Source organism: Centrocercus urophasianus, unplaced genomic scaffold (assembly GCF_019232065.1).
Source record: "Centrocercus urophasianus isolate 14NV4802_14NV808 unplaced genomic scaffold, USGS_Curo_1.0 seq_14, whole genome shotgun sequence".
In the NCBI taxonomy this organism is placed as follows: domain Eukaryota; kingdom Metazoa; phylum Chordata; class Aves; order Galliformes; family Phasianidae; genus Centrocercus; species Centrocercus urophasianus.
This window is the reverse complement of record NW_024884586.1, coordinates 29,967,383-29,994,909: the sequence shown is the minus strand read 5'-3', so window position 1 is coordinate 29,994,909 and position 27,527 is coordinate 29,967,383. Positions and strand designations below refer to the sequence as shown.

Here is a 27,527-nt window from a genome sequence, read left to right as displayed (position 1 = left end):
ACACTTGAGGGCTTTTCAGTATTATTAACTTACAGTAAAGCATGGCCTGTAAAAGGATCTGCCATGTTGTATGTCAGTACTGCCAGTATTTCCACCTAGCATTCCCTGTGGATCTCAAGAGCTCACGACCAATTCAACACCTGTTCCTCCAGCACCAGTTGCAGCTGCAGCACAACCGTTGCAGCCTGAGCTCCCTGCCCACCCTTGCCATGCAAATCTGCTCAGAGCAGACTCTTTCTTCTTCAACAGCAGTTTGCCAGGTGCAGGTTCACAATGAAGCTGCAGTTACAACTGCTTCTTGCTCCCTTAAAACAAGATAAAAATGTCTTCTTGTGTCCTTTCTGGTTTTACTGTGTAGAGGAATGGTTTTCACATGTTTCTAAATTAACTCTCTTTAATACCAGGTGGTAGTTTGTTCATGGCTACTGAACTGTTGTCTCTATTCACTTTGTAATGATCTCTGATGATGGTGAGCTGGGAAGAAGTGTGGTTGCAATTTGCAGTTACACTTGCAAACTGTGATCACTGCAAGCCACATTGCTGCTGAAGGGCAGTGGTAGTCACCAGCTGATGCAGCTGAGTCCTAAGCACTCAGGGCTGATTGTGGAGCAAGCCCAATAGCATGCTGGTGTGCTGTGCAAGAAAAAAGATTTCTCTTTGGGAATTCAGAGAAAAATAGATCTAAAAGAAAAATGTTTGATCCAAACTTATTTACTTTTTAGGTATTGTTGGTTGTAAAGGTATAACTATTTTAAGTCATAAAATGCTGAAAAATTTTACTAAACTAATCTCACTGTGTGCTCTTAAATAGCTTGTGTTACATTTACTTGGATTGCTGTGTGAAACTTGTTCATCTGTAAAGTGAAATACTTTGCATGTTTTTAAAAGTAATTTAGGAGATAGGGTTGGTTTGTTTTGTTTATTCAATGCCAAAGTGGCAAAATTTCTTTTCTGCAGAAGGGTTCAAGTTGAGGAGGGTACTGGATCAGAGGAGTATATTGAGAAAAAGAAAACATTTCAAAAGAGATGTTCAAGTTTAACCTGCTGAGGCAGGTATGCTGTTCAGAGAACAAGATGCAAGTTTTTTTTAAAAAATAAATAATTCGGTAGAAACTGCCATATCACTGAGACACAATGAAACACCGTTGCTTTCTTTATTTAATAAAGTGTTGATTTCGTTATAGACAGCTATGCAGATGAAGAGACTACTGGCAGGTGGGGCATGGCTATAGAAAACATAAATATACAGCTAAAAAATAAATAGCAATAATATTAATTAGGACAGCTGCTTCTACTCAACTCCTTCCTTCGCACATTTGTCTTCCTATAGATTTGATCTCAGAAGGTGTTTACATATCTCTACACCAAAGCCTTGTAGCAGTTTTTTCATCAGTAACTACACTGAGGGAGAGAGCTTGTCTAAAGCCTTGCAAAATCTTTCCTATCATTCAGCATTCAGCTTTGGCAGAATTTCTATGGTAACTCTTCGCTAAGACTTCAGCATTTCTCAGTCGCTTAACCTTACCTTTTCTCTCTGAGAAGTTGCGTGTGAAGTTTGGTCACCTCTCCAGACAAAGTAACAGTGTGACACTTTGGTGCTTTACCTTAACATTTGCATGAGAAGCACGAGAGGAGTGCCTACACAGCATAGGAGGTATTGGAAGTGGAATAAGTTTGGAAGCATTACCTCACATGATCTGGAAAGAGAGCTTTCACAGTCAGAATGTATTGTGCTAAAAAGTGAAAATGTTTGTTTCTATTAACTGTCAACTCTGTTTGTTTTTAGATTGGGGTAAAGTTAAGGAAAAGCTATTAATCCTTGTGGTATTTTTAGGGCATTCGCACACAGTGCTTGAATAACTGGAGATTGTTTTTGGGCGCGGTTCCAGCATCCATGGCAGTCAGTGTGGAACAGAGGCCTTCATGTGGCAATTTTCTTAGAAGCATAACATGGGCTGGAGCGAAAGCTTGAGACTGTCACCACCTGATCAGTGCTCCAAATACCACATGCTTTGCTCTTGGTGCGTACAGGACTGTTGCACTCTGCTGGTGTACCTATCAGTGGTATTCCTGTTACAAAGTCATGAATCTTTTATGATTTCCTGCTAGAAACGTTGTGAAGTGAGTAACAAAAATACACAGAAGGTCAAGGTGTTAAAAGATGGAATCAAATTATTTGTTATACACAAGTTTGTGTATTTTTTATACCTTTTTCTTATTAACACTAAAAACTGCTGCTTTGAGGTTTTTTAAGAAACAGGAAAAATATGTGTGCCTTTTAGTTTGTTAAAAACACTGTAAAATTATTACTGGCCTAGTTATGCCTTTAAATTCAGAAAATCAATATGTTTATGAATCCAAATTATTCCAGACAAAATTTTGCACCTGCAGTAATTGTTGCCTGCTGTTCAATTTATTTAAGTATTTACATCACTGATTGCATCTGAAAATTAAAAACATCTAAGTAACCTAAATTACAAGCACAAATAATTGCAGGTGCAAAACCCATGCACAGACAAAATGATCTCTGAAAGTTGGTCTTCCAAATTTCATTGGAAGTTATTCAGTGTATCATGAACCTAGAGTCCTCCTGGGAGAGTCACTAATCTATATAATGACACTGAAAGCCTCTTGACTCTCATATTTATCTCACAGATGGGAAAGAATACATGTATTCAGATAACTCCCTAGAGATTGCGCATGTGGATTTTGAAGAGTATAACTTATTCTAGTGAAGGCTAACATTAACTTGCAATCAAAAATTTCCTTCCTGAGCCACATTCTTTCTGATGAAATTAAAATGATGTATTTTTGTTAAGTCACTACTGATCTAAGTAGGACAAACTCCCAGGGCAAGTACAGAAAATTTTGCTAATCTGATGAATTTTCCTTTAATGAGTCATAGCATCAGTTTAACACAGGCAAATGCTGTCAGCCTCTTCCAGAAAATTCACCTAGTTATCCTTTCTATGTTTTTATTAGTGTTGAAAATGGATTTCTAAGTATGGTGCTAGAAAAGCCAATTTTTTAACCTGATTCAAAACTGAAAATGAATCATTTTCTTGCATTCTTTAGCTTCAATAGATATAGGTGTGGAGCTGCTTTAAGGCAGTGACTGCTTCCTGTCGTACCAGTTATGGCAGTGCTGTTAGCAAAAGGGGGGGGGAGTTAAATTCTCTTCTAGTGTTTGAACAACTAAAACTTCTACTGAACAAATGAAGCATTCTGCCAGTTCTGACAATCCAAAATACAATGAAGAATTTTTCTGTTTCAGAAGCTCTAGGCAAAGCTGTTTTGGCATGTCTGTAGCTTATTCCAACTGCAAACAAAGGGGCAGTTACAGTGAAAGTCTTTTGGAAAAGAAAATGCTGTCAGTTTTAAGAAATAGGACATGTAGAGCCATTCTGCAGCCCAGCAATTTTGTAAGAGAATAGAGCAGCTGACAGAGATAATGCTTCCATTTGCGCCAATTTCAACAGGAATTGCATCAAACAGACAAAATTGGTATTTCATTCATTGGTGATGGGGGGCAGAATGCAAAAAAAGTGGTAAGAAAGAACAGGAAAGGCAGCACCAAGCCCTTTGGGGTGTGCTTTGCTGCTCCTCCTGCAGATACAGAGACGAGCAGCACTTTTTGCAGCTGGCAGTCACAGCCAACATTATCCCATATGGCCCAAATCCTCCCTTAGTAGGGGAGGTCATTCTAGCTTTCCAGCCCTGATACTTGCATTGTGCTCTCCCCAGCTAAACATTTCAGAAGGAGGCCCTCAGCTCGCTGCCAGAGGCTGCTGGGTGGTGGTTGCACCATCTGAGTACTCTGCCTAAAGGCATGGTGGGTCATGGCACAGCCTGATGACAGTCACCCTTTTAATTAAGCACACAATTAATTGTTCTATCTGATTTTAGTACTCACATTTTTAAAAATCTGGCTTACTTTAAGTGAATCTGTTACTCAGGCAGGACATGGTAAAAATGTCCCTCTTACTTAAATGATACTCATCTTCCAAACAAGAAGTCAGAACAAGATATTCTTTTTTTTTATGCATGGAGAACTATTGAGGCTATGTTGTCCATTACAGTGCAGGGCTCTCACTTCTACTTCCTAGATGCTTTTTGCTAGCTGCTTAGGTATAGTGAAACACAAAGGAATAAGTTTTAGAGAGTAGAATCATTTGAATAGTGAAAAATTCTAACAAAGATCCCTTTTTTTACTCCCACTTTTTGCTGCCATAGACACAAGAAGGTTTCATCTTTCCCCCTCTTGAGGGATTTACATGTAAGTGTGTCCTGTAGCTCATTTAGGTTCAGCGCAGAACAGAAAGCCAAAAATTACCAAGGATTTTGACCAAGGGATTGAGAGGTGATTAAAACTCATGAAAGAAAGACTCATTTCTCAGTAAGAATAACAAAGACACATGGATGATGCATCATAATAACTTCATAATCTGACCCACATGCAGTAAATATGGGGATGACTGTCATTTAAAATAAGTGAGGTAGGTTGATGCTGATTGTTAATCCATTTCTTGGCCTGTCTGATTGTTTCTGAGCCAATTCCTCCACTTAGTATTTTTCTGAAGTATCTTAAGAGCACCTTTCACTGAAAGTCTCTTCCTTTTTAGCCAGTTACTTTTCAGACCGTTACCTTAATTTATTTGGCAGATTTCTTTCCTGAGACAGTCTGTTCTAGTATTCTTGTAGCTGGACTTTTGGTATTCTAATACATAGTACAGTGTTTCTTCAGCCCCATGATAAAATATAATTCTGTACTACTTCTAATTGCTGGGAAGAAATTATATTTTCCATTAATTCCTATGTGTTGCAACAAATAGTAGTTTAGATGAATGAGAGCTCAGTGAAAAAAAAATAATGAAGTATGCTATAAAAACAAGTTCCTAGTATTTGGTGCTTGTGGCTAAAATGACAGATATCTGTGTAGGCAGAGAATAGATACAAAGCAATATTTGCATAATAAAAGTTCGGAAGCTAACTCGGCTAAGTGTGTCATTACTAGCTTTCTCTGAGGTTCCTGTAGTGTCATGTGCTTAACATCTGCAGTAGAATAATATACTTCACAAGAAAAAAGATTTTTGGATAGCAACAGAGTGTTGAAACTTGGTTTTCTATGAATGTTCCTAACCTTTAATATATTTTCAAGTATGCCCAGCTCCTTGCCTGTTCCTGCTGAAGGACATCCAGATTTCCCTATGGGATGCCCCTTCAGCTGGGCAAATGGTTGTAGGCACGATTATTTGGGTGAACTGCATGTGTGACTATTGGCTGGTGGGTTGCTACTCTCAAAATAAATGGCTAAATTTTTCTTCCCTTTTTCTCAGCAGGAAGTACTAATTTGCATCTGTCTTCACTAAACACTTGCTAGTTTTCCTGAGACTTCTGGGAATTCAAAATCTTTGAAATCTCCGGCTTGGTCAACATAGAGATTACCTCACACTAGTGCATATATTAAAGGCATATTGCTCCAATTTCAAATGTTTTACCGTCTGATAGTAATAAGTTCACAATATGCTACATACCATGAAATAAAAAAATATCTTTTCCCTAGTGTAAAAAAATTTAAGTAAATTTTGTTACATTCAGACATGTATTCTTTCTCTCTTTTTGAAGAATAGCCACTCTTCTGCCAAGTATGTCTTTAGAATTCCTTTTCTTTGTTGAAAGAAAAATCCTTGTAAAAACAGAAAGTTGCACATTCCATTTAGTATAAGTGACATGATCATGAAACCCAGGTCTTTTATTTATACTTGGGATAATATAGAGGTAATGAAAGTAGTATTGGACCTAAGAGGTATTTTGTTTCAATTATAAAACAGTGTGGGTAAGAAACTTCAATTTGACAGCAATATAAGAAAAGCAATATTGTGTTCATGCCTTCAATCAGCTTTATTAGATCCTTAAAAAGAAAATTATGTGAAAGAGAGAAAGAAAACAACAAACTAAGCAAGATCACAATTTCAGCATATTTTGGAGAAAATAACTGATTTGGGTTAGTTGTCTTGCCAGGGTGAATGACTCAAGGCTTCCAAAGAAGAAATGGAAACCAGAAGGATAGCTAAAGCCTAAAAGAACAAATTGAGAATATATGATTGACTGTAATGTTTCAAAATCAACTTCTGCAAAGACAAGTTTGGGCTGTGGCCCAGAATACAATTGAATGGTGGTGTTCATTTAGACCATTATTGCTGAAACAAAATAAGATGTAGCTGTGTTTCTGTTAGAGATTTACTTGTTCTTTCCAATGTTTCTAGCTAGGAATATGATGTCACACCCTCTCTCCTATCACAAGCTGCAGTGATTGCTGCTGTTCCACAGTTTTTCTGAACACTGGTTTTCTGAAGAGAGTTCTGAGTCCAAGTGATAACATCTTTCAAATGTGAAATGTCATCACCATTCATTAGTTTACTTTGAAAAATTTTGTACACTGTGTGCAAGTAGGCTAATTCGTTGTTATTGACCAAAGAGAAAAGAAGTATAACATTTTCATGTGTGGATGCATTTTCTTGCTGGCATGGGAGCCATTTAAGTTTCTGCTATCATCATGCTGGTGTTTAAAAATAACTAAACAGCTCATTCTGCAAAGATTTCAAATAATGAAATCTTTAATGAGCATGATTTGTAAAGCATTACTTGAAAAATGTGGTGGCAGCTGCTCAACTCGTCTGAGGAACAGAAGAGTCTCTGCTTCATGCAAAAATGTATTCAGTTGATAAGAGATGGTGATGAGATGGGACTATTTTAATTTCTCCTTCCCCTCATTCACTTCATCTCAATAACTGTGCTTCCTAACCTTTTTTTTTTTTATGCTTCTATTTCAAACAAGGAAAAAGAAACCAAACAAACCACATCTTGTAATTAAATACTGAGCTAGTTCTTACCATGTTTGCTGAATTACATATTGCCTATATGTATGTATCCTCAAAGTTTTCATGTGTTTTTAGACTTCTTAATATGTTCCATAGGAATAGATCTTAACTCCTTCCTCTCTGTTTTTGTGTGGTAAAATTTGCCTCCACAAAAGAAAAGACGATTAAAACAGTGAAGCCCACTTGCAGGGACATGAATATAGCTGCTGATCTCTGCAGATTTTCCTTGCTCACAGTAGAGGTTCTTCAAGGAGAAAGCCATCAGTGTTGGCCTTATAGCAGATTGGCTTCACATAACGTGCCCAGGACAGCTGTCCTGTTGAGAACTTTAAACCAGGAAAAACAGGTGAGTTTATCAGCAGCCTTGTCACTGAGCAATAGACAGGGCTGACAAAGGGCATGGGTAGTGGGAACCTAAGGGAACACACCATCAACAGCTCAGCTGTCACCATAAGCTGTCACCTCAAGCAGATTCAAGCGTTTGCATTTAAGCAAATAAATGCCTGAAGCAAGAAAAGCATTTGGAGGACTATTGCCAGCAGGTGAAGGCAGGTGATCCTTCTCTTGTGATCAGCTGTGATGAAGCCTTGAGTGCTGTGCTGAGTTCTGAGCTCCTCCATACAAGACTTGTATGGCATGCTTGGGCATACTGGAGAAAGTCCAGCAAAGAGCCACAAAAATGAGTACATGACTGAAATATCTCTTCTATGGAAGAAAAGCTGGGAGAACTGGAACTGTTCAGCCTGGAAAGAGAAGGCTTAAGGGGCTCTTATCAACGTGTATAAATATGTGAAGAGAAGGTGCAAAGAGGATGAGGCCAGTCTCCTGTCAGTGGTGCCCAGTGACAGGACAAGAGGCTACGGGCACAAACAAGAGTACCAAAGGTGTGATCTGTACATCAGGAAGCACTTTTGTATTTTGTATTTTGTATTGTGAGAAGGATTGAACAGGGTAACCAGAGACATTTTGAGGTCTGTCTCCTTAGAGGTATTTGTAGCCTGACTGGTCACAGTTCTGAGCACCCTAGTCTGTGTGCCCCTGGTAGAGGAGGGGTTGAAGTAGATGAACTTGGAAGTCCGTGCCAGCCTCAACCATTCTGTGATTCAGGAGTAATGGATAATTGCTTTTAGTATTTTCAGTTTCACTTCTCTAGAGTTTTCGAACAGCCTGCAGCTTGGCCTACTGATCATCTGAATAGCTGATATTTCAGTATTGAAATGTGGCAGAATTTTGGATTTCTTTTTAGAAACAATTTTTTTGGTCTACCAATATTGCTGAGATTGTGAATGTGTTGCTCACTTTAGGTTATCCTTCCCTCTACAATTTCTCTGAAGAGTTTTCCTGATATTTTCAGAGCCCACTGGAATGTTATGTAACTTATATTTTCAATAGCTACATATATTTTAACATGCACGAAGGCTACACTGAAAAAGCAACCTGAACCGCTGTGTAAGTCCAGGTAATGCTGTTGTGGGAATTAGAGCTAAAAGAGTTATCTCTCAATTTATACATATTTTTGTAATGAGAAAATCTGGATAAAGTTTAGGTCTCACTTCTCATCAGTTAGTACTACACCTGTGAGTAGAGCAGCAGAGCATGTTCCATTTTCAATTTCCAATCATGATGGAGTACTAGAAATTCCAAATGTGATGCCTGTTGTAAATACACTTACAGTGTTTTAGATTGAACTGTAAGGAAGAAGGTGTTTATAGGAATTTGTGTTCTTTTTTGCTGATCCTTCTTGGACCTTGATTTCAGTTTGAACTCATGTTAAACTGTGTGAATCACATGCATAAAGTTGTTCCATGTTTCAATAGCTTGCTGAATCAGCAAGAGTATACTCTGAATACATATAAACTGTTAAAAGCTAAGACTGTAGCCACTCTATTTATACCTATATTGTTTTACCAATATCTATGGTTATGTATGTCTATATATCTGTTTATATCTGTAGAGCAATACATACAGGTATATGTTTGTGTATCTGTATTTTTTTATGTTCCTAAACTGAGACTTGGAGGAAATTCAAACATCTAACTCCTCCAATGAATTCCTGAAATCTCTTACCTAGGAACGTTCAGTGTTTTGTCATGAAACCATCAATGTATAAAATGATCAAAGTTTCTTTTCATAGTAGACTGGAATCTATATCTTGCTCACTTCAGAGGAGCTATAAGTGATATTCCCACTCTGGAAACTCTTCAAAACCTAAATATTTTATTTACATTGGAGTGGCTTAGTAACAGAACTTCAAAGAAATGTTAGGAGGGTGGAAAAGATGATATAGCATTTGTAGCTTTTTACAGTTGGATGAGGACTGTAAATTTAATTGTTTTTCTTTGATGTGCATAGGATAGCTATAGGAGGTTCTGTTGTGATTACTGTTTTACACCCTGCAAAAGTATCCCGCATAATGGGCAGTTTTATAAAGATGAATCACCTTTAAACATTTCTAAATGTGATTTCTTCTGTAGACAGTTTCCCTCTTACAGTCTTGAAAGAAGCATAAGACATATGAAGATGGATAAGTGTTATGATATACTCTTGTTGGCTGACAAGGTAGCTTTTTGCGGATTGCGAAGCACTGCCTCTGTGATGTGGAGGCCTAGCAGACACAAACTATGTCTACTTTTACATCAGTTGGGGATTCTGAGAACTATCTGATGTATTCCCAAGATCCAACCTTGTATAGTAAGTGGAACTCAGACTGCCTTTAAATACCTAAATTATATATATATATAAAATTTAGGTAATGCAAAGTATCACAGTAGATCGACGCTTGGCTTCATATGAACTCCAGAAGACTACATCTATTGTAAATCCCTTGACCATTTATGGGGCCAGGCTTAGAGAAGGGCAAAGACCTGAATGAGTACAGTAGCAAGACATTGCTACTTTTTTTTTTTTTTTTTTTTAGTTTTTTTCCAAGATGAAATCCATGTATTCTATCTCTGTGAATATCTAACTTGTATTGAAAAATGAATTGCCCCAAAAAGTTATTTCATGTATTTTCAAGCATGTAAAAAACAAAATTTTAAAAGGTGCCTTAACCTAGTGTCTGAAATGAGCATGCAGATTTTTATATGTAGTTTGCTGAAATCAAGCTTTTTTTCAAATTTGTGTTTTGTTACTTCAATTTTAAATATCATTATTGCTACATCAAAAAAACAAATATAGTGAAATAGTACTTCCTCATCAGTGTCAAAATTGTTCCTCTTCTTTTAAATATAATTTCTTGTCTACTCAGGAAAATTTGACTGAATTTTTACTTCTTAATTGCTGACTTTTGATTGTCTTTTCACCAGCACATAATAAAATAGGTAATACATTAATTAGTAAAGCAAAGAAAAAGCATTACTATTATATGTTTGTATATTTGGAAAGGTTAATTTCTTTGCGTGAAAGGGAAAATTGAATTGGCAATATGGCAATGATCTGCTGTTTATCCATACAAAAAATGTTTTTTTTTCTTCAATAGATTGCTTGGTTTCTACAAAGGAATACTCCCTCCCATCTTGGCTGAGACGCCCAAAAGGGCAGTGAAGGTAAAAAATATAAATCAACATGCTTTTCCCTTTAAAAACATAAGCAAGAAGAAGAGCAGCTCTAATCTATTGTGTTTCTTCCACACTGATTGACATTTGATTCTTAAGATTCTTTGGCATGTTGATCTTCTGATTTTTAGGAGGAGGAAACTTTTCTGTTGAATAAAAACTCTATTTGACTAAGAAGCGTAGGATAATGCTTTTAAAAGTTAGGATATTTTTTATCTGTGAATATAATGTTACTGAAAAACAAATTGTGATTAGTTTATATAAGCAAAGTTTATAATAAAATACTAGAAGTCAGATTTTAGCTTCACAATTACCTCTGGTTTAAACTTTAATTGGAAACACCTAACAATTTACAGAGCAGCTAATACTCTGAATGGCTTAATAAATGAACATAAGAAAAATTAAAAAAGCCACTCCTAGTAAGTATTTACTAAGAAACTTGAAGTGGTGTATCTGTAGGTTTTAAGTATAGCCTGAGATTTTTCATATACTTCAAAGAACAACCTTGTCTATAATGTTGCTTTTTTCCAGATCGAATATATATGTGGGTACAACTTCCTATCATGCAAGGAATGTTTTACTCCAGCTCTTGAAATGGATGCTAGCCTATAACAGTGTATTCAGTGTCAAATGTTGATCTGTTTTCCTTTTACTATCCCCTATGTAAATTTGTAGATCATTGTTTTAGTACCACTCCTATGCAAAATATATCATTACACCAAATTTTGTTCAGTTATACCATACAATTCCTTTTATCAAAACGTACTTTAAAAAATCACCTCATCTTACAGTTCTAAATCTATCAAAGAATCCATTTTGTCTTTCACTTCACAACTTTGAAGTCTTCTATAGTTGTGTCAAGTATGTTTGAAAGCAGTTACCATACAGAACATCTTGATTTTCCTTTCTTTCTTTTGTTTCATTCTAAAAAACTGCACCTGGTCCTGAGCCTTAGCCTGCCATTCATCATTCACGTTCCAATTCCTTTATAGAGGAAGAATATTAGAATTAAGTGCCAGGATATGACCTTGTAATAGGAGTTCTGCTAATGTTGTCTTCTTGTTTGCATTAACATTTTAGATGCAAATGATGTCATCTATCTCAAAATTATTTGATACTCAACTAAGCAAACTAAAGTTCAGTTTAATGGCAAAGTGGCAGTGAAGAAAAATGGATGATATTTAAAAGCTTCCTAATAACTTGTTTTCTTCAGACTGATGTTTTGGCTGTCTCTCTATTTCATTGCAGTACGAATGACTTGAAGTTCATCTGATCATGCATTTCAGATTCCAGCATATATTTAACTAATATACAAACCCAAGTTTGATTTCTCTCCTACCAGCCTGAGTCATTCAAAAATGAGAAATCACTTTCTCTTAGTCCTGTGGCTTAGTCTCCACAATATTAAATATAGTTATAAAATATAAAATTGGGAGAAATCTCTGTGGGTCATCTGGTGACCTATTACCCAAAACATTTCTGACTTCATAGCTAGAGCCTTGTGTAGTTGAGTTCTCAAAATTTTCCAGGATGAAGACTGCAGCCTGTCTGTGTTCTTGCTTCAGTGCTCAATTGCTCTCACTGTAAAGAATTTTACCTTATATTCTGTCCAAATTTTCTCTATTGCAGCTTTACATCTTGCTTCTTTTTTAGAGACAATAGAGAGACAATTTTTCTGCCTTGATTTGGGTTTGTAATGAACTTTTTTGAAAACTTCTAGGTAAGGTGTCTTTTATATCTCATAAAAGTGTATAGAGCATGAGCTAGACAGATTTTGTACTAAGAAGAAATTTAATTTTGCTGTTGATTTAATTTTTCTACTGAAATATATTTACCTGAAATGATTATTTGCTAAAAAATATAAAGTTGCTAAAACAAAGTTATATAGCCACAGTTATTCAGCTTTCGTGTTGCGTCAAAGATGCAGGTTCAATTTAGGCAAGTAGATTCTCATATCTGTCTTGCTATTTCTTTTTATTCTTTCTCTTTATCTCCCTTCCCAAAAAGGAAAATAGGTATTTCTGTAAGATGGAAAGTCTAAGTTTATAAATTTATGTTAGATTGAACTCAGAGGGAAGAAGTGATGATGCCGATAGAATGGTTAACAGATGAACTTTTGGGGCAATCTATATTGTTCATGCATTCCCAGACATCTTGTTTCAAGCATGTATTTTTACCTCAGTGCTATTGAGACATCTGGTAAGTACTTTGACTATTTTCTGTGAATTAAAGTGTATCTTTGCCAGATGGACAATACTGGTTATTATATACACAAAAGCATGCATTAAATACGTTTATGGTGGAATTTTTTTTTTATTATTTTTTTATTTTTTTTGCACAAGGCTATTAACTTAATACAACTGTAGAGAGAAAGACAAATTGCTCTTTTTTTAAAAGCAACTTGGGTAGATATAGATAATATAAATCCATATGATATAGCTGGATACTTTTAGCAAAACTGTATGTATACTAGCTACTCTATTATATCCGGAAACGTTTAGATTGGGTTTTACTGGTATGTATTTATTTTCTTTCAAAAATGATATGAAACATAGTTACTATTAAGTAGTTATTCTATTTATGACTGTAGGAAGTGATTGATTTTTAAGGTAAAAATTTTAAGACCAAAAAATTGCTATCGATGTATTTCTGCCTTTATTACAACCATTTTACAGATCTGTGACACTATGGAAAACATTAAGGAATACCAGAAATTCCATTAAAGGTTAGGAGGGCAGCAATGAGTAGGAAGATGCTGGAGAGTGAATAAAGCAAACTTTTATTGCAGTAAGAACTGAATTTAGTTCTGAGAAGTAACTCATCCTACAACTGACACTTTCTCAAAGATTTCTTTTTAACTATAAGTAAAATGATATCTTCAGTTATCCAATAAGACAGACCTAAGAAAATCTTCTATCTTTTCTGATTGTTGTCAAAGCCATCCAATGATTTTAAATGTATTTGCAGGATGTTTGCAAAATGGATGTTAGATCTGTACACTATTTGGATTGCAGTTGTAATCAAGGCTCTGTTTATAGGGCCTTTTCTGCAAAACATTGTAATCCTTTTTGATAATAAAAAAAATTTATATCCACTGGCTAGAGTATTCAGTCCTTCAGTTTCAGTTTTTAAAATCTTAATTTTATGTTACCGAAGTGTAATACATTTCCTACTTTTGTAAATATGGTGTTATTATTAATACTGTATCTCTGCTGTACTCAGTGAGATCTTAGCATCTTTTTAGAGTAAGCAGGTCTTAACTGAAGACCATTGGTGCAGGTGAAAAAAGGTTCTCATTTCTTTCTTGAAGTTCAAACACAAAACAGCATAGCATGTTAAACTCATCCTATAAGGAACTTCAGACGATCAGAACTTCTGACCACCATTGCCGCTGACGGACACCTGTTTATAAAGAACAAGAACTATAAAAAATGTGTCTCTTGAAAATGAGAAACTATAATAACCTACTCACTTTCCATGTTAAAAATGTACAATTACATCTTTCTGTTGAGAAGTAGACCAATATATGAGAAATATGAAGGTGATTGCTATATTCTACATTAAATACGAGGGCGATTTCTTGTGGGATGTAGTATCTGCTAGTACATTTAAACTAGTACAAGAAAATTAGATGATAAACAATAAACTGAAAACAAAAACTGTGTTTCAAGTGAACTCTTATATGAAATAATAATTGTATTTATGCTGATGTTGTGCATATTATACTTCAGATTTGAAGCCTAGTTATCTTCATTTGGACATTAAACACTGATAGAGTGAGCATGAAACTCATTGAAAATTGAAAAGTAGCTTGTGTTTATTTTTCAGCTCTCCATGTGGCTACTTTAGATGTGAGGCAGTGAAATATTGTAGCTTGGTTTACTAACTTGCGTAATTGACTCATAATTTTTTCCATGCAATTTCAGTCTAACTTCTCTTTATAGTTTTTCACCTTTGAACAATACAAGAAGCTACTAGGATATTCATCTTTACCTCCAGGACTGGTATGTATGATAACACTTCATGTTCTATTTTCATACATACGTATTGAACAACCCCATCTGTTTCCTTCCATATTGGAAGCCCGAATTTTAAGGGGTACACAAAATGTTTTTATACGAAATGTGGCTAGCATGTGTTGTCTGCCTGCTCATATATAGGGCTTAATTCTACTATGGTATCTTTTAGAATAAGATAATTTTATATTACTACTTTCTATAAATGACAGTTAATGCATATTTTTCACAATAATGGCATGACAACTATATGAAAGAACGGATATATTTCTGGACATGCTACATAGGTTAGGCTACAAAAATTCCTGATACCAACTGTCTTAAAATTTGCAGGAAAATCTTGAGAAAATTGCCCATAAAAAACAAACACATCATTGCTGACCAAAAGCTGCTCCAATTCATACAGCAGGTAAAACAGCATCCAGCCATCCCAATGTTCTTGCACATTTTTGGTGCATTTTTGATTACCATAGAGGCATTTTTGCTTCTGAGGTAGGCGTGATAGAGAGAGAAAAAACAACTGAGAGAGATTCTGGCCAAAGCTATGCAGAATGTCCAGAGGTGCCTCCGCATAATTCTTTCTGAGATAAAAATTACTGCCAAAAGAGGGATGAATTATATATATAATGCATCATATATAGCATTATATTCTTGCTGGTTGACGGTGAAAGAGATAGATTTCTGTTTCTATCTTACATTGGAAAAATTGGTGTGTTGGTAATATGGTAGTATGGCTGGAGGCAAAGGCACTGTGGATAAAGCCTGCCACTACCCTTCCAATTTACCGTTCTCTTTCTTGAGCTCCCTGGAGTCCTGGCTCAAAACCCTCTGTATTGAATGAATTATTTTTCTCACTATTGTTTTTTCCTTACCACTGGTTTCCTTAAATTTTCACAGATATACTCAACGTATTGTATAACGGTACTGGGACTCTTTTCAGCCACTCAAAAGTTCAGAGACAAGAAATGGGGGCAATAAAAGTGAAAAGTGATCACAAAAATTACATGATCGCTCTGATTTTTCTTAAATGATTTGAATATTTAAATTATTTTTCTGTAACTTAAAAAAAAAAAAAAAAACTATCAAAAAGCATGTATTTCTAATTGCTGTTTCCTGGTGGAAAGCAATGTAGTAAATATCACCATTTCTGTGGCTGTAATGTACCATCAGCTTCTAAGTAGACAAAAATAATTCACTCTTTGAAAAAATGCTGACATTTCCATGTGTGCCACTTATTCCCATCCTTTTCAAGGATGGATGTTTACTTAGGAGGACTTTTCTTCTCCTTGCACAGTTTGTCTAAGTACCTCGCTTCTAGCTTTTTCCCTTGCTGCATGACTGCATTTATATTTGTATTTTTACTTAGGCTCCACCCAAAAACAATAGGAGGGCATTGTTTTTCCATGTTTTCATCATAAATCGATACCACAGAGTGCTATGACATTTTATTTTGCATTTTTTGGAATGTGGTTTATGGCTATTGTCATATTGTCTTCAAGAACTGTCAGCATCCAATCAAGGTCTAGCTTTTTTTTTTTTTTTTTGTAGTAGAGCACTGACATAGCTGAAGTATTTCATTGTATTCTCTCATTCAGTTTCATAATCTGAATATATTTTACTACTTGAATTTTACATACTGATTGACTTAACTTTCCTAGGCATTTGCAGTTGCTGGCTTGGGATCTGGATTAACAGAGGCAGTTGTGGTCAACCCTTTTGAAGTAGTAAAGGTTACCTTGCAGGCAAATCGAAACAGTTTCACAGAGGTATGAGAATTGCACCACTGTTTGTTTTGTTTTATTAAGTGTCGTGCACTTGAAAGTTCATGTTTAGACCAAAATATCTATACTGTACTGGGTTGATGCAAATGATTTTTCCACAAGCCTAGTGGAGAAGGAAAAATGAGATAAAAGATTCATTAAATTGTGCTGTCAGATTTGCATCAAGATGCATACAGTACTGTCCTCTGTGTCAGTATTTCCATTGCAGATATTCAGTGAATCTCTTTACTCCCACAGCAGCCAGTAGTACAGCACTGTGAAGAATTGTTATCCTGAAGTACAAATCTGAGACTCTTATGTACATTTACCCTGGCAGTCTCCAGACCTCTAGTGAGAACAGAGAGTTGGCATAAGACACTGAGGTCCAGTGTGCTGGGCAGGTCCAGCTGGTGTCTTTTATGTTGAAATATAGCTGGTAGATTTCACAATCTTGGATGAATTTATTGATGTTAAAAGTAGCTGTTATGGGCTCTGTAATTCATTCAGAGAAGCACTCTCCTAGAGAATAATTTTATAACATTTGATAAATTTTTGTTACATTCTCAATGCATACCAGAGATGTCAGGTTGCCCAGGGTCTCTGGCCTAGTCATTTTTTAACTATGAGCAGTAAAACCGCTGAAACAAAGAGCTCATACTGCACAAGAAAAAAAAGGGTTGAGTTACTGCAAGGAGAAAGCAGTGCACGGGAGGATTTCCATTTCAGGAAAGTACCTAATTTACACTTAAAATAGGATTGAAAGTATCTATTTGCCCAGATATTAAAAAATCCAAGGGTCTTAAGTTCTTAAATCACAGATATCCATTTTAAATATATATTTTAAAAGGGATTATAATTTTAGAATGTGTTGTAAATCAGAAAAACTAGTGGCTTCAGTACCACAATCTCAAGTTCTCATTAAGAATATGTTGAAGGACATTCCATACAAAGCATGTAAACTCAAGCCTACTGGAAGAAGCTCTTGCATGTTATTACAGAGTGTAGGGTAATGGTACACTCACTTCATTACCATGCACTGTTTTTCTAAAAGGCTTAAGTAAGGTATGTACCTATCCCATTGTGTAGCTTTCATATTATATGATGAAACCTAATGCAAGTCACATATTTCTTTGACTATTGTATTGAAATAATAAATACATCTCGTCTAAAGGAACAAGGAAGAGCATGAACACATACACCCACACCCAGACTCCTGCACACCCCCAGAACAAATATTCACACAGTACAGTGACAGTTGAATTATTCAGTGGTACCAGATCATCTTTCTAGGGCTGATAGATTTAAAGAGGAAGGCTGCAATAAATCACATATTGGCACTATTGTCATTTGGATTGCTACAGGTAAAAATAATGCAATTTTTTTTGTTTAGATAGAGTCCCAATTTTGTTTGTTTGGCTTTCTCTTTTTGTCTTTTCTCTGTAGCCATGGAAAACTCACTGGGTATAGATCCTGATGTGATTATAAAAGTCTTCTCCCTTGATTTTACAAGTTTCTGCTCTAAGATGAGATGACAGTCTTCAGATCATGCTGTCCAGGTCTCTATTAAGTACAAGTCAGCAATTGTCTGAAGTGAATCAAACTCTAGTTGTTTATACAGCACATTTCTCCAGGTTAGTTATCCTCAGGCCCTTCTGTCATCAGCATAGAATTTAGAACTTTGTGTCTTGATCAGCCGACATTTTAAATGTCTAGGGTAGCCCTTCTTATTGCTGAAGGACTGAAAAATGAGTCTTTTTGAGTAGCTCAGCTGTAGATGTAGAGTTTGCAGATATAGACATCAGGACTGATGAATCTCATCTCGGGTGTTCAGCAACTGGCAGGCATTCTTCGTGAGTCAGGAGTAAATCTGTATTCAGTATAAGACCAAGGAATACCTTACTATTGAAAGCTGCTTTCTTCAGCTTAAATGACTTTATTCCAGACAACTAGTATTTTTTGTTTGTTTTTGTGTGTTTTTTTTTTAAAGTCTAATCTTCGTTCTTTGTGCATGAGAAAAGATGCTATTGCAAGTATGTGGACTACATTCCATATTGGGAATCTACATTTTTTAATAGATTCTGATTTGAATCCTGGTAGTAGTTAGGAAAATAAATTTAGTAAAATGTGTTCAAAGCATTAGCAGGATAGTATTGGTTGCTAAATATGAAAAAACAGAATGAAACCTAGTATTAAAGACTAAATTTGTCAGTCACCTGAATAAGCAGTGATATACTGTGTCAGTTATAACAAGAATAATTTGGCTGATGGTGTTGATCTACTACAGTGATATTTTGAAATGAGAAGGCAGTAAATAAGTAAGCACAATGAAATTAGCAACGTTCACAGTGCTGTAGTCAGAATTTCTCCGTATTTTCATGTTTGAGCAGCCTAGTGAAAGTCATCTTTTCCCTTATAATTAAATATTTGATAGAGCTGGTTTTATGCTTTGGAAAAACCAAACTCACAACAACAGTTTTTTGAGAGGAGCTTTTCCATAATTCTGCTAAAAAGAGATCTAATACTTCAGAAGTATCATCAGTAGTATCACAATATATTGTGGTACAGATCAAATGTGTACTTAGGCAGATAGTGTCTGTGGAACTCATTGTTATATAAGTGGATCCTGAGGAAGTTTTGTCCTTTCTGGCTTTTATTAGGTAGGAGGGGCTAAGAGGATTTCTATGCCTTTTGGACATTATTTTCAAAACAGAATTTCTAAAGTCAATTTTCTAAATCTATACCTTGGAATATAAGTGAGTGTTGTGATTTTCAAAGTCTACCTACACCTTTACCTCAAGTTATTCATCAGGAGTGCAAAACAGGATTTCCAGTTGGATGCTTATGAGAAAAAAGAATTTGTGCCTTCTTTTCTAGAGTTTCATTACTACAACATTAAAGTTAGTTGCCTGCTCTATGACAGAAAATCATTTAATGTGTGATCTAATTTTAAAAAGTTCTGTGTGCTCAGTAACTCCTTCAAAAGTCAGTGTTTTAAAATTAAACATTCCAAGATAGCATATATGCCTTTTGTCATCCTCCAACTCTATTTCTAACACTGAATCTGGAACTGCCAAACTGTTCAACACAGTTGAACAAACAGATATTTATATTGTCCTTTGCTGCTCCAATCTATGGCTCCCAACAACTTGCTATCCTATCCATAATGGCTCAACTTATTTCCTCTTCCAATTCTGTGCTTTCATCACTGCCTTGTAGTGCATGCCCCTGTGCCACTGGTTTTACTTTAGAAGCTTTTTTTCTAATCTTCTAATTGTCCAGAATTATTGTTGTATACTCTAGTTGTGCAAGGGTTTCATCTGTCATAATCTTAACAGCATACACTGTGATGTAAAAAAAAAAAAAAGCAAACTGTTGCCAAATTCACATATCTGATGCCATGAGTTTATAAAATTCAACTAACGTTTGAAATGATGATTTTAAGATTGCTTTCTTTGCTTTAGGGATGTTTTCATCTTTTTTTCTGCTATCAGAAAAATGAGTAATATTTTTTGTAATGAAAAAAAAAAGGCAATACTTAAAATGACAAGAGCTGATAACTCTGTGTTTGTCAACGGGATTGAAATGAGGCAGAGGTTATTGTTTTCTTTTTCTAAAGATGATCTCTTCCTTCCTTTACTTAACTTGTGAAGCAACCATCTAGCTTTGTTCAAGCTCAGCAGATCATCAGAACTGATGGTTTGGGCCTCCATGGACTCAACAAAGGTCTTACTGCAACACTGGGCCGTCACGGAGTTTTTAACATGGTTTACTTTGGATTCTACTTCAATGTGAAAAACATTCTTCCGGTCAATGAAGTAAGTTTCTCATACAATGGAGTAGACAAGCAGATAAGAGGTTTGGCAATTTAATTAACGTTGTATTTTACAGTGCAAAGCTGTACTGTGACTAACTGCTGATTAACATAACTCCCTGTTTTGCAGAAAATGCTGTAGCATTTTCATGACAAAATTTGTGAACCAAGTTAAGGTTCTGCCTTTTGAAGAAAAGCTGAGTATAAACAAAGTAATCGTGTTTGAAATCACAATTTTATGAATATTTCTTTGTACCACAAAAGCAAAGTGAAAAGGCAGAAACAAGGTGCAAGTATGCTCAGTATGCAGGTATGTTATGCTATGCTAGGTATGTATGTGCATTGCAATTGTTTTGTTTGTTTGCTTGTTTGTGGTAAACTGGACTAGGAAAGAGATACCAGTTTCTAGAAAATTTCTAAGTACTCACAAAGCAAGGTGTCAAGCTTGATGAGCAGATAGGGCTTCAGTATGGAGGTATCCTGACCATATACAGATCTGTTTACTGAAGGCAGTTCAACCTAATCTTGAAAGATGACAGGAGAGATTTACCCACGTGGGAGGGAACCAGCCCAGAACAGGACTTACACGGTTAAGAGACTTTATGTAGAATAACCTATGAGCAAGCTGAGAAAAAGAATAAAGCTGTAATTGTCCTTGAAGAAATTTTAGTCAGTTGTCTCATATGATTTTATATAAAGTAGGCATTTCCCTTTATAACAAAAGGAAATTTTATGAATGAAAATGTACTAATACTGGAAACTTTTTAAATGGCTGTGTGAACCACAACTAATGGTTTATTAATGACTCCAGTGCATTACTTACTGAAGTGTGTTTTCACTAATGTGATTTTTAGATGATGACAGTTAAGCAGTCACAGGTGTAATATGTAGGGATATTCATATAAGAAGCTGCAATTTGCATCAAAAGGGATCAGTTTCTATTCCCATATGAAGCAACACCTCTTTTTTTCTGCACTTCTGAGTAGCCTGGTATTTTTGTTGGCAAGACCGTATAAATGGAGAAAAGCTCCACTTCTTATTTGCAGATCATTACAGTAAATTGAATTGTTAAAGAGCAGCTAACCCACAAGTTTCTACAAGTTTATTTTAGTGTATTTTAAGCATACACTGCAGTGTACTTTAATCATACATTCTAAAAACTCAAGACACAAGGGTAGCTTGATGCAAAGATAGGAGTAAAAACATTTAATCTGATGAAAAGATGGAAAATTGTAGTTACTATGGGGAATACTCAGAACCACATGCGTGTAAGGACAGAAACTTATGCACAACTTCTATGGAAATGCTGTACTTTACCTGCATAGTGATGGAAGATTAGTAATAGTATTCAGCATAAGCATGCTTTTCTAGCATTTCAATTTAAATATCTATGTATAGCACATGATTAGAAAGATTCAGAGCTTTATGACCTGTGAGAAATTAGCTCTTTGTATAGATTCTGTATGATGAAGAGAATTGTTAACGTCTAGAACATAAATTTAAATAAATACAGACAGTGAAAGAGAAATTACTTCAGTGGTGTCACCTGGTGACACAGGTGTCCTGTGTATGCTATCTGTGATCTTTGTACAACGAGAATGTATTAATTACAAGTGGAGAGGTTTTTATTGTGCGTAACAGTTGTGAAGTGGCTTGTACAGTGGCTTGCAGTGGCTACATCTCAGCTAGTAAATCAAGCAGTATCTCTGAAACTCAGTTGTGTGTGCTGCTCAGCATGCCCTGGCCCAAGACAGCTAGCACTGTTCCTGGCTTGGGAGTTTGTGCACGCAAGGAGTTTAATAGGCAGATTTCCTGCAGGATCTCTGATTTAGATGATGATAGCTCTTAGTAGCAATAATGAAGTTAATAGGACACTGTAGGCCAGCTGGCAGCCATGCCATAGACAGTTCTGTACATACAGATGTAGCCAATAATTCTGATCAACCTCCCGTTAAAATTGATTCAAGTCTTACCCTGAGTTTAACCAGGTGTAGGTCAGGCCTCATCTTGCTTGTGCTAGCCAACAGTATGTCAAATATGTTTATACGAATTGAACTTTGCTTCAGTGATTGGAAAATATCAGCATTCAATAATATGTCATGATAAATATTTTCTAAACATTTTCTATATATTATTTAAATATAAACATATATATTAATCTATATATCAAATATAAGTATTTTCTAAATATTTTCTGTCAGTAGGCAAGTAGTAGAGGCTGAGTTATCAAACCTGTACAATAAATTTGATAGAAGCTATTAGGCGGTTAGTCTGAAAAATTAGTTGTAGCTTTTCATGTTTTCTCACATTTGATTTCATTATGAAACCTAATTTGTTCACTTTGTGCTTTTCACATAAAATCTTGTAAGTCAGTCTTGTGATATTGACAAGCATTTAAAACTGTGAAATAAGAATACTACACTTGAAATAATTCTGGCTCTTGACTATGTATTTGCTGTTCACCTTCTGTAGCGTAAGTGGAAAAATGTATGGAAATGTCCATATGAGCCTTTTAGCTGTCAACAGTGCTAAACTGTGCATTAAATTTGCATCCCAATTAAGGATGTTTGCAGCTTATTTTGCCAAAAACAATAAACTTTTTATGTTGAGTGGTCAAATGATATAAATGACATGTGTGGGTTGTAAATGTTCATAATGAATAATTTTTCGTATGTTCAGTCTATTCTGTTAAACAGACCATTTACAGCCAACCTCATGCTCAGTTTACTGAACATGGAATAAGCTAGTCTTGTTTCAATTGCCACTAATGTATCACCCATAGAGCATTAACGGCTATGCATCTGCACTAGCAATCAAATTAGTCTGAAAATTTATATCGTCTCAGTTTTATGGCACATGCCTTTATAGCATGCTTCATAGGCTTCCAGCAGTTCTTGCTTTTTTTACTTTATCACAGTTTGGTTTGATGGCAAACATTAGTTTCATTAAAACCATTGCTCACTACCACCTCCAAGTGGCTATCATATTTGTTAACAATATGAAAACAGTGCCTGGCGAAAGCTCCCTTTGAATCATAGCCAGCTGCAAAACTCATTTCAAGTCAGACACTGCCTGCTGCAGCTGCCTCCTGTTAAAAGGGAGCAGTGGGCAGCAGTAGCTGAGCAGTCTTGTTTTGCCAGAGAAAGGGCCCTAAACTCCTATAGGCAAGGAAATGGACTATTCAGTTTGGCAAATAAATAAGATTGTAGAGAACAGATTTATTTCCAGTTGTTTTCAGATCTACCCCAGTGTAAAAGTTATATGTAGAAACAGAGTCCAAGGAGAACATGGTGCAAGTCAGTTGAATAAGTAGTGAAACAAGGTGATTTAGGAGAAGGCTGGATCAGAGTGGAAGGCAGAACAACCTCAGAGATACTGTGCAATCTCAAGTTTCAGGATGTCCTATCAGCTAAACAAAATTGCAGTGCTGTACCCAGCAAAATGTCACAAGCCATCCACTGATCATGGCTCTCCAGCTAAGGTGTCCTGAGTCTGTTGAAATGTTGACCAGTGTTGTTTAAGGGCTTCTTCCCTGGCCATCGTCACCACGTGTTGTATCATAGGGGGAGTGTCCTTTGCTATCTTACCTTCTCCTGGTCTGTGGTATTCCTGTAGAGGCACGCTTGTAGCTAAGTTCTTACAAGACATATAAATGGTCATGTAACAGGAGGAGAGATCCTACAAGCATCCCAGCTAAGGGAAATTGTCAGTGGGAGCTTGTGCTTGGTTAAAGACTGAACTTTATAGGAAACAAAGACCATGTAAATCTTAGTCTGAGTCTGCGCCTTTCTAGATACACAATCAGTCAGCCACAAGACAAGAATTCATAGGACATCAGCCTTTTTTAGTTCTAATATTTATGGTGCTACTCTTTTTTTTTTTTTTTTTCCTGTTTCATAACTAATTGTGTAACCGAAGCTGATGATGGATAACAGATGGATGCGGGGGGTACACAAAAAGATGTCCATTCCAGAGTGTCAGTTTCTGCTTCAAGGAATTTGAAGGGACTCATAGTTGATGTCTAAATGATGCCTTGAAGATGTGACCTGCTTGTAACCCCAACAGATCATGAACAATCTGATGATCTGTGTAGACTTACTCTATGTGGTAGAGCTGATTGGGATTACAAAAGAAGGTTCATGTGAAATTGGCTGACTGATTCTGTTTTTAGAAGTGTAGTTGATAGTCTTCCAGGTATTTGTTCCCTAGGAAGTGTAACATCAAGCACTAAATATTGAATGACAGGAATATTAAGTACTCTCTTTTGGGTAAACAGAACATCACTGGTATGGGACGAATGCAGAAGGTGATGGAAAGATACAGTCGATAAAGAAAGAGTTTGTGAGGAGACAAAAGAGTTGAGTTTCTTTTGTCTCTTTGCTGTTCTACTTTCAATGGTCTGACAGTAATCTACAGCAATGTAACATTTGTTGAGAGGAACAAGTACAGATCAGTCTGCCTCTTCTCTTGGGGACTGTACAGAACTTCCAGAATTCTGTGTATCTTGTATTCAGTGACCATATTTTTATCATCTCCTGGATTTTAACTATTTATTTATTTATATCGAAAATTCTTTGGTGCAGTTGTTTGTTTTAGGACTAAGTGGAGAGGAGTCCCAGCTTTGCCTGAGAGGTCTGAAAGAATATGGCAGAAGAGTAGATAATAGGTAATAATCTGTAACTAAAGATTAATAGTTGTATCAGGAAATTCTATTGTGAGGGGTAAAAGAAAGATCACTGATAGGGTTGCAAACTGTTTGAAAATGCCTGCATTTTACAGCAGACAGTCATCTCACTCTGGAGCATAGCCAGGACACTTATCCTAGTAGCTGTCATTCATTTATTATGCTGTTGGCCATCTGACAGATGGATTTTAAAAACTTAAATAAATGTCTGCTACAATGAGATTGCTCTCAAGGAGGAATCAAAGATAATACCAGTGTGAAGAGGCACATTTAATTCAAACAAAATGCAGCTGTGACTGCGTGTTTTGGAATGCCTCTCACGATTATGTTTGTTGTTGTTGTTGAGCATTTCCTATGCATCTTGACAAAAATCAGAACATGATTATACTAATCAGACAGCAAGCTATAGTTTACAGTAAGGAGTTTACTATGTAAGTGCACGAGATGTTCAGAAGTTCAGGGTAAATAAGAACATGAAGCTGCTTGTAAAACTGTGGTCAAGTGTTGAGTAAGTTGCAAACAAAAATTATGACTGTTCTTTAAAAGAATCACAGCATGATATTACCACAACACTGACAAGACTAGTTTTCACTTCTCATTTTCACACTCTCTGGAGCCTTGCAGTGAATCTATGTTAAATTCTCTTCATTTCTGCTGATTTCTGCCCAGAGTTTGTGTGCCTCCAAACTACCTGAACACACCGGTACCAGCTCCTCCCTCCCTGCTAGTAGAGTATGACAACATTTCTTCCCAGCTCTCCTCTGAGACTCAGTCTATGCAATACCATGGTCTGTTACGCTGCCACACACTTGATAATAATAAATATAGCCCAGATAAGGCCTCTGGCCAAATCGCAGACTTCTGTCTTTTAAAGTCTTCCTTTTTATACACAGGGAGATGGATATGCAGCCTAAAGTGCAAAGCCTCTCAGTTCTGTTCGTTGCTTCTCCACTGACCTATTATGTCATGTTGAGCAGAAGTACTTTCTTCTAGCAGTTATTTCACACTTTTATGCATGCTACCATGTATGTGCACACTATCTGTCTCTACCATCTACCTTATATACTTTGAGCTGTTCCTTTGAAAATACTTACTCTCTTTACTTTTTATAGTGAGTGTAGTATTCCACCTTTCATTCATTGAATTGCATCTGAGATAAGCATCTAAATCAATACACATGTATCTGCTATGGTGAGTAGTACCATATTATTTATTCTAAAATTAATTTTCAGTTTTTCTGGTAGGGAGCCAGAGATCAACCTTCTGATGCTCTCTCTTCACATGTTCTCCATCAGTTATGCACTTGGATTCACGTCTTATCAGTGACTTAAATTAACTGAATTCCAAGCATATATGGCTTTACCAAATAGTTATATCACTGTTGGATTAATATCTATGCTGCTTGTGGATTTTAGTGACCTTCCTTCAGTACAGATTAAGATAGTATGGAACTTTTGACTTATACTAAAGATTTAAACAGATAGTTTTGACAAGTACCTAGCTAATAAGCGTGTGAATAAAGAGTAGTTATAGGAGAGCCTGGGATTTTGGATTCTGAAACTGATAAGTGAAGTGTCTCCAGTGGGGAACAATATTGTACTTGGGTATATATGTGCTAGATTCAGAGTTAGAATGCTCTGTTACTAGAAATTACAGTATTTAGAAGAAGGAATTAAGCAGCATCTGATCTAGGTGGAAGTTACGGAGTCTCCATTTTGTTCACAATATTATAATAGTAATGAAGTATAACAAGCAGAAATGCAATATCTCAATTGTTTTTTCTCCCAAAGAATGTATGGATACTCAGCATGGGATGCATTTGTTAGTATTACCTACTTTTCTCTGTTTATGCTCACATGGCAGGAGCTCATGTGTATAGGAGATGTGATCATGAAGGACGTGCTAAAAAGATAAGAGGATCAAAGTTTACATTTCTAACCACAACAAAGTTATTGTGTTATGAATAAGAAAACTGTTAACTTCCATGAGGTACACTATACTGTGGTATGGCACCATATAAAATCATGTTTCTGCTCTAATTCACATTTTTGCTCATGTTACAGAAAAGTTATTTTTGCTTAAAAACAGTCATTTTTCTTCCTCAGCTATGCCATTCACAAAAGCAATGGGAGATCGTCAGAATCTTTTTCTCTAATGTACCAAATATAAAATATATAATATGCAATCAGTGAAATGTATGAAGTTAGTGACAATAGCATGACCATAATTTTCTCTGGTAACCAGTTCCAGCATTAGCACTTGGCAGATGCATTACCTCATGTGTCTTTCTGTGGGGTCTGAGGCTGATAGGAATATTTTGGCATTGTCCATTGAGTAGAAAAGGTTGGATTTCACTGTAAGAAGAAAGTGTTTTGTGATAGCACCAGCTTGCGCATGCGTGAGAGATAACCAATGTTCTTTTGTCCACATAAATTTTGTAGGCAGAAGCCTGAGTTGTATTTGGAAATCTCTTTTTTATATGTAGAAGTAGTAGCACACTAAAAAGAAACTACTCTGTGCTTTTAGAAAAAAACTTCTTAGTTATTTTACATTAATGTGGAATCCATTGTATTAATTAAATGACTTGCGTATTGCAGTGATGAATACCACAGAAAACATTTCTCATAAAGTACGTAATAAAAACTGAAGTTACAGAGCAAAGTTAGTGTATGTTGTAGCAAATTTGGTTATAATCCAGTTTTATGAATAAGCAAAATGCTGCCTTCCAACATTCTTAATGTCACAAATATTGAAATAGAAATGAAGCAGTTTTAATTTCCCTTTAGTTATGTTGGTGTAATGTTACATTTCAAAAGAAGCT

The 27,527-nt window shown here is 35.9% G+C and overlaps 1 protein-coding gene across 4 annotated transcripts in view; it reads left to right on the top strand.

Moving 5' to 3' along the window:
• Window positions 1-27,527, top strand: part of SLC25A21 (solute carrier family 25 member 21) — a 221,053-nt gene that overhangs the window by 187,944 nt on the left and 5,582 nt on the right. For all 4 annotated transcript variants that reach the window (XM_042813908.1, XM_042813906.1, XM_042813907.1 and 1 more), the window contains 4 exons: window positions 10,360-10,426; window positions 14,380-14,439; window positions 16,110-16,217; window positions 19,862-20,026. In XM_042813908.1, the coding sequence (XP_042669842.1) occupies window positions 10,360-10,426; window positions 14,380-14,439; window positions 16,110-16,217; window positions 19,862-20,026 (400 nt within the window). The remainder of the gene's footprint in view (window positions 1-10,359; window positions 10,427-14,379; window positions 14,440-16,109; window positions 16,218-19,861; window positions 20,027-27,527) is intronic.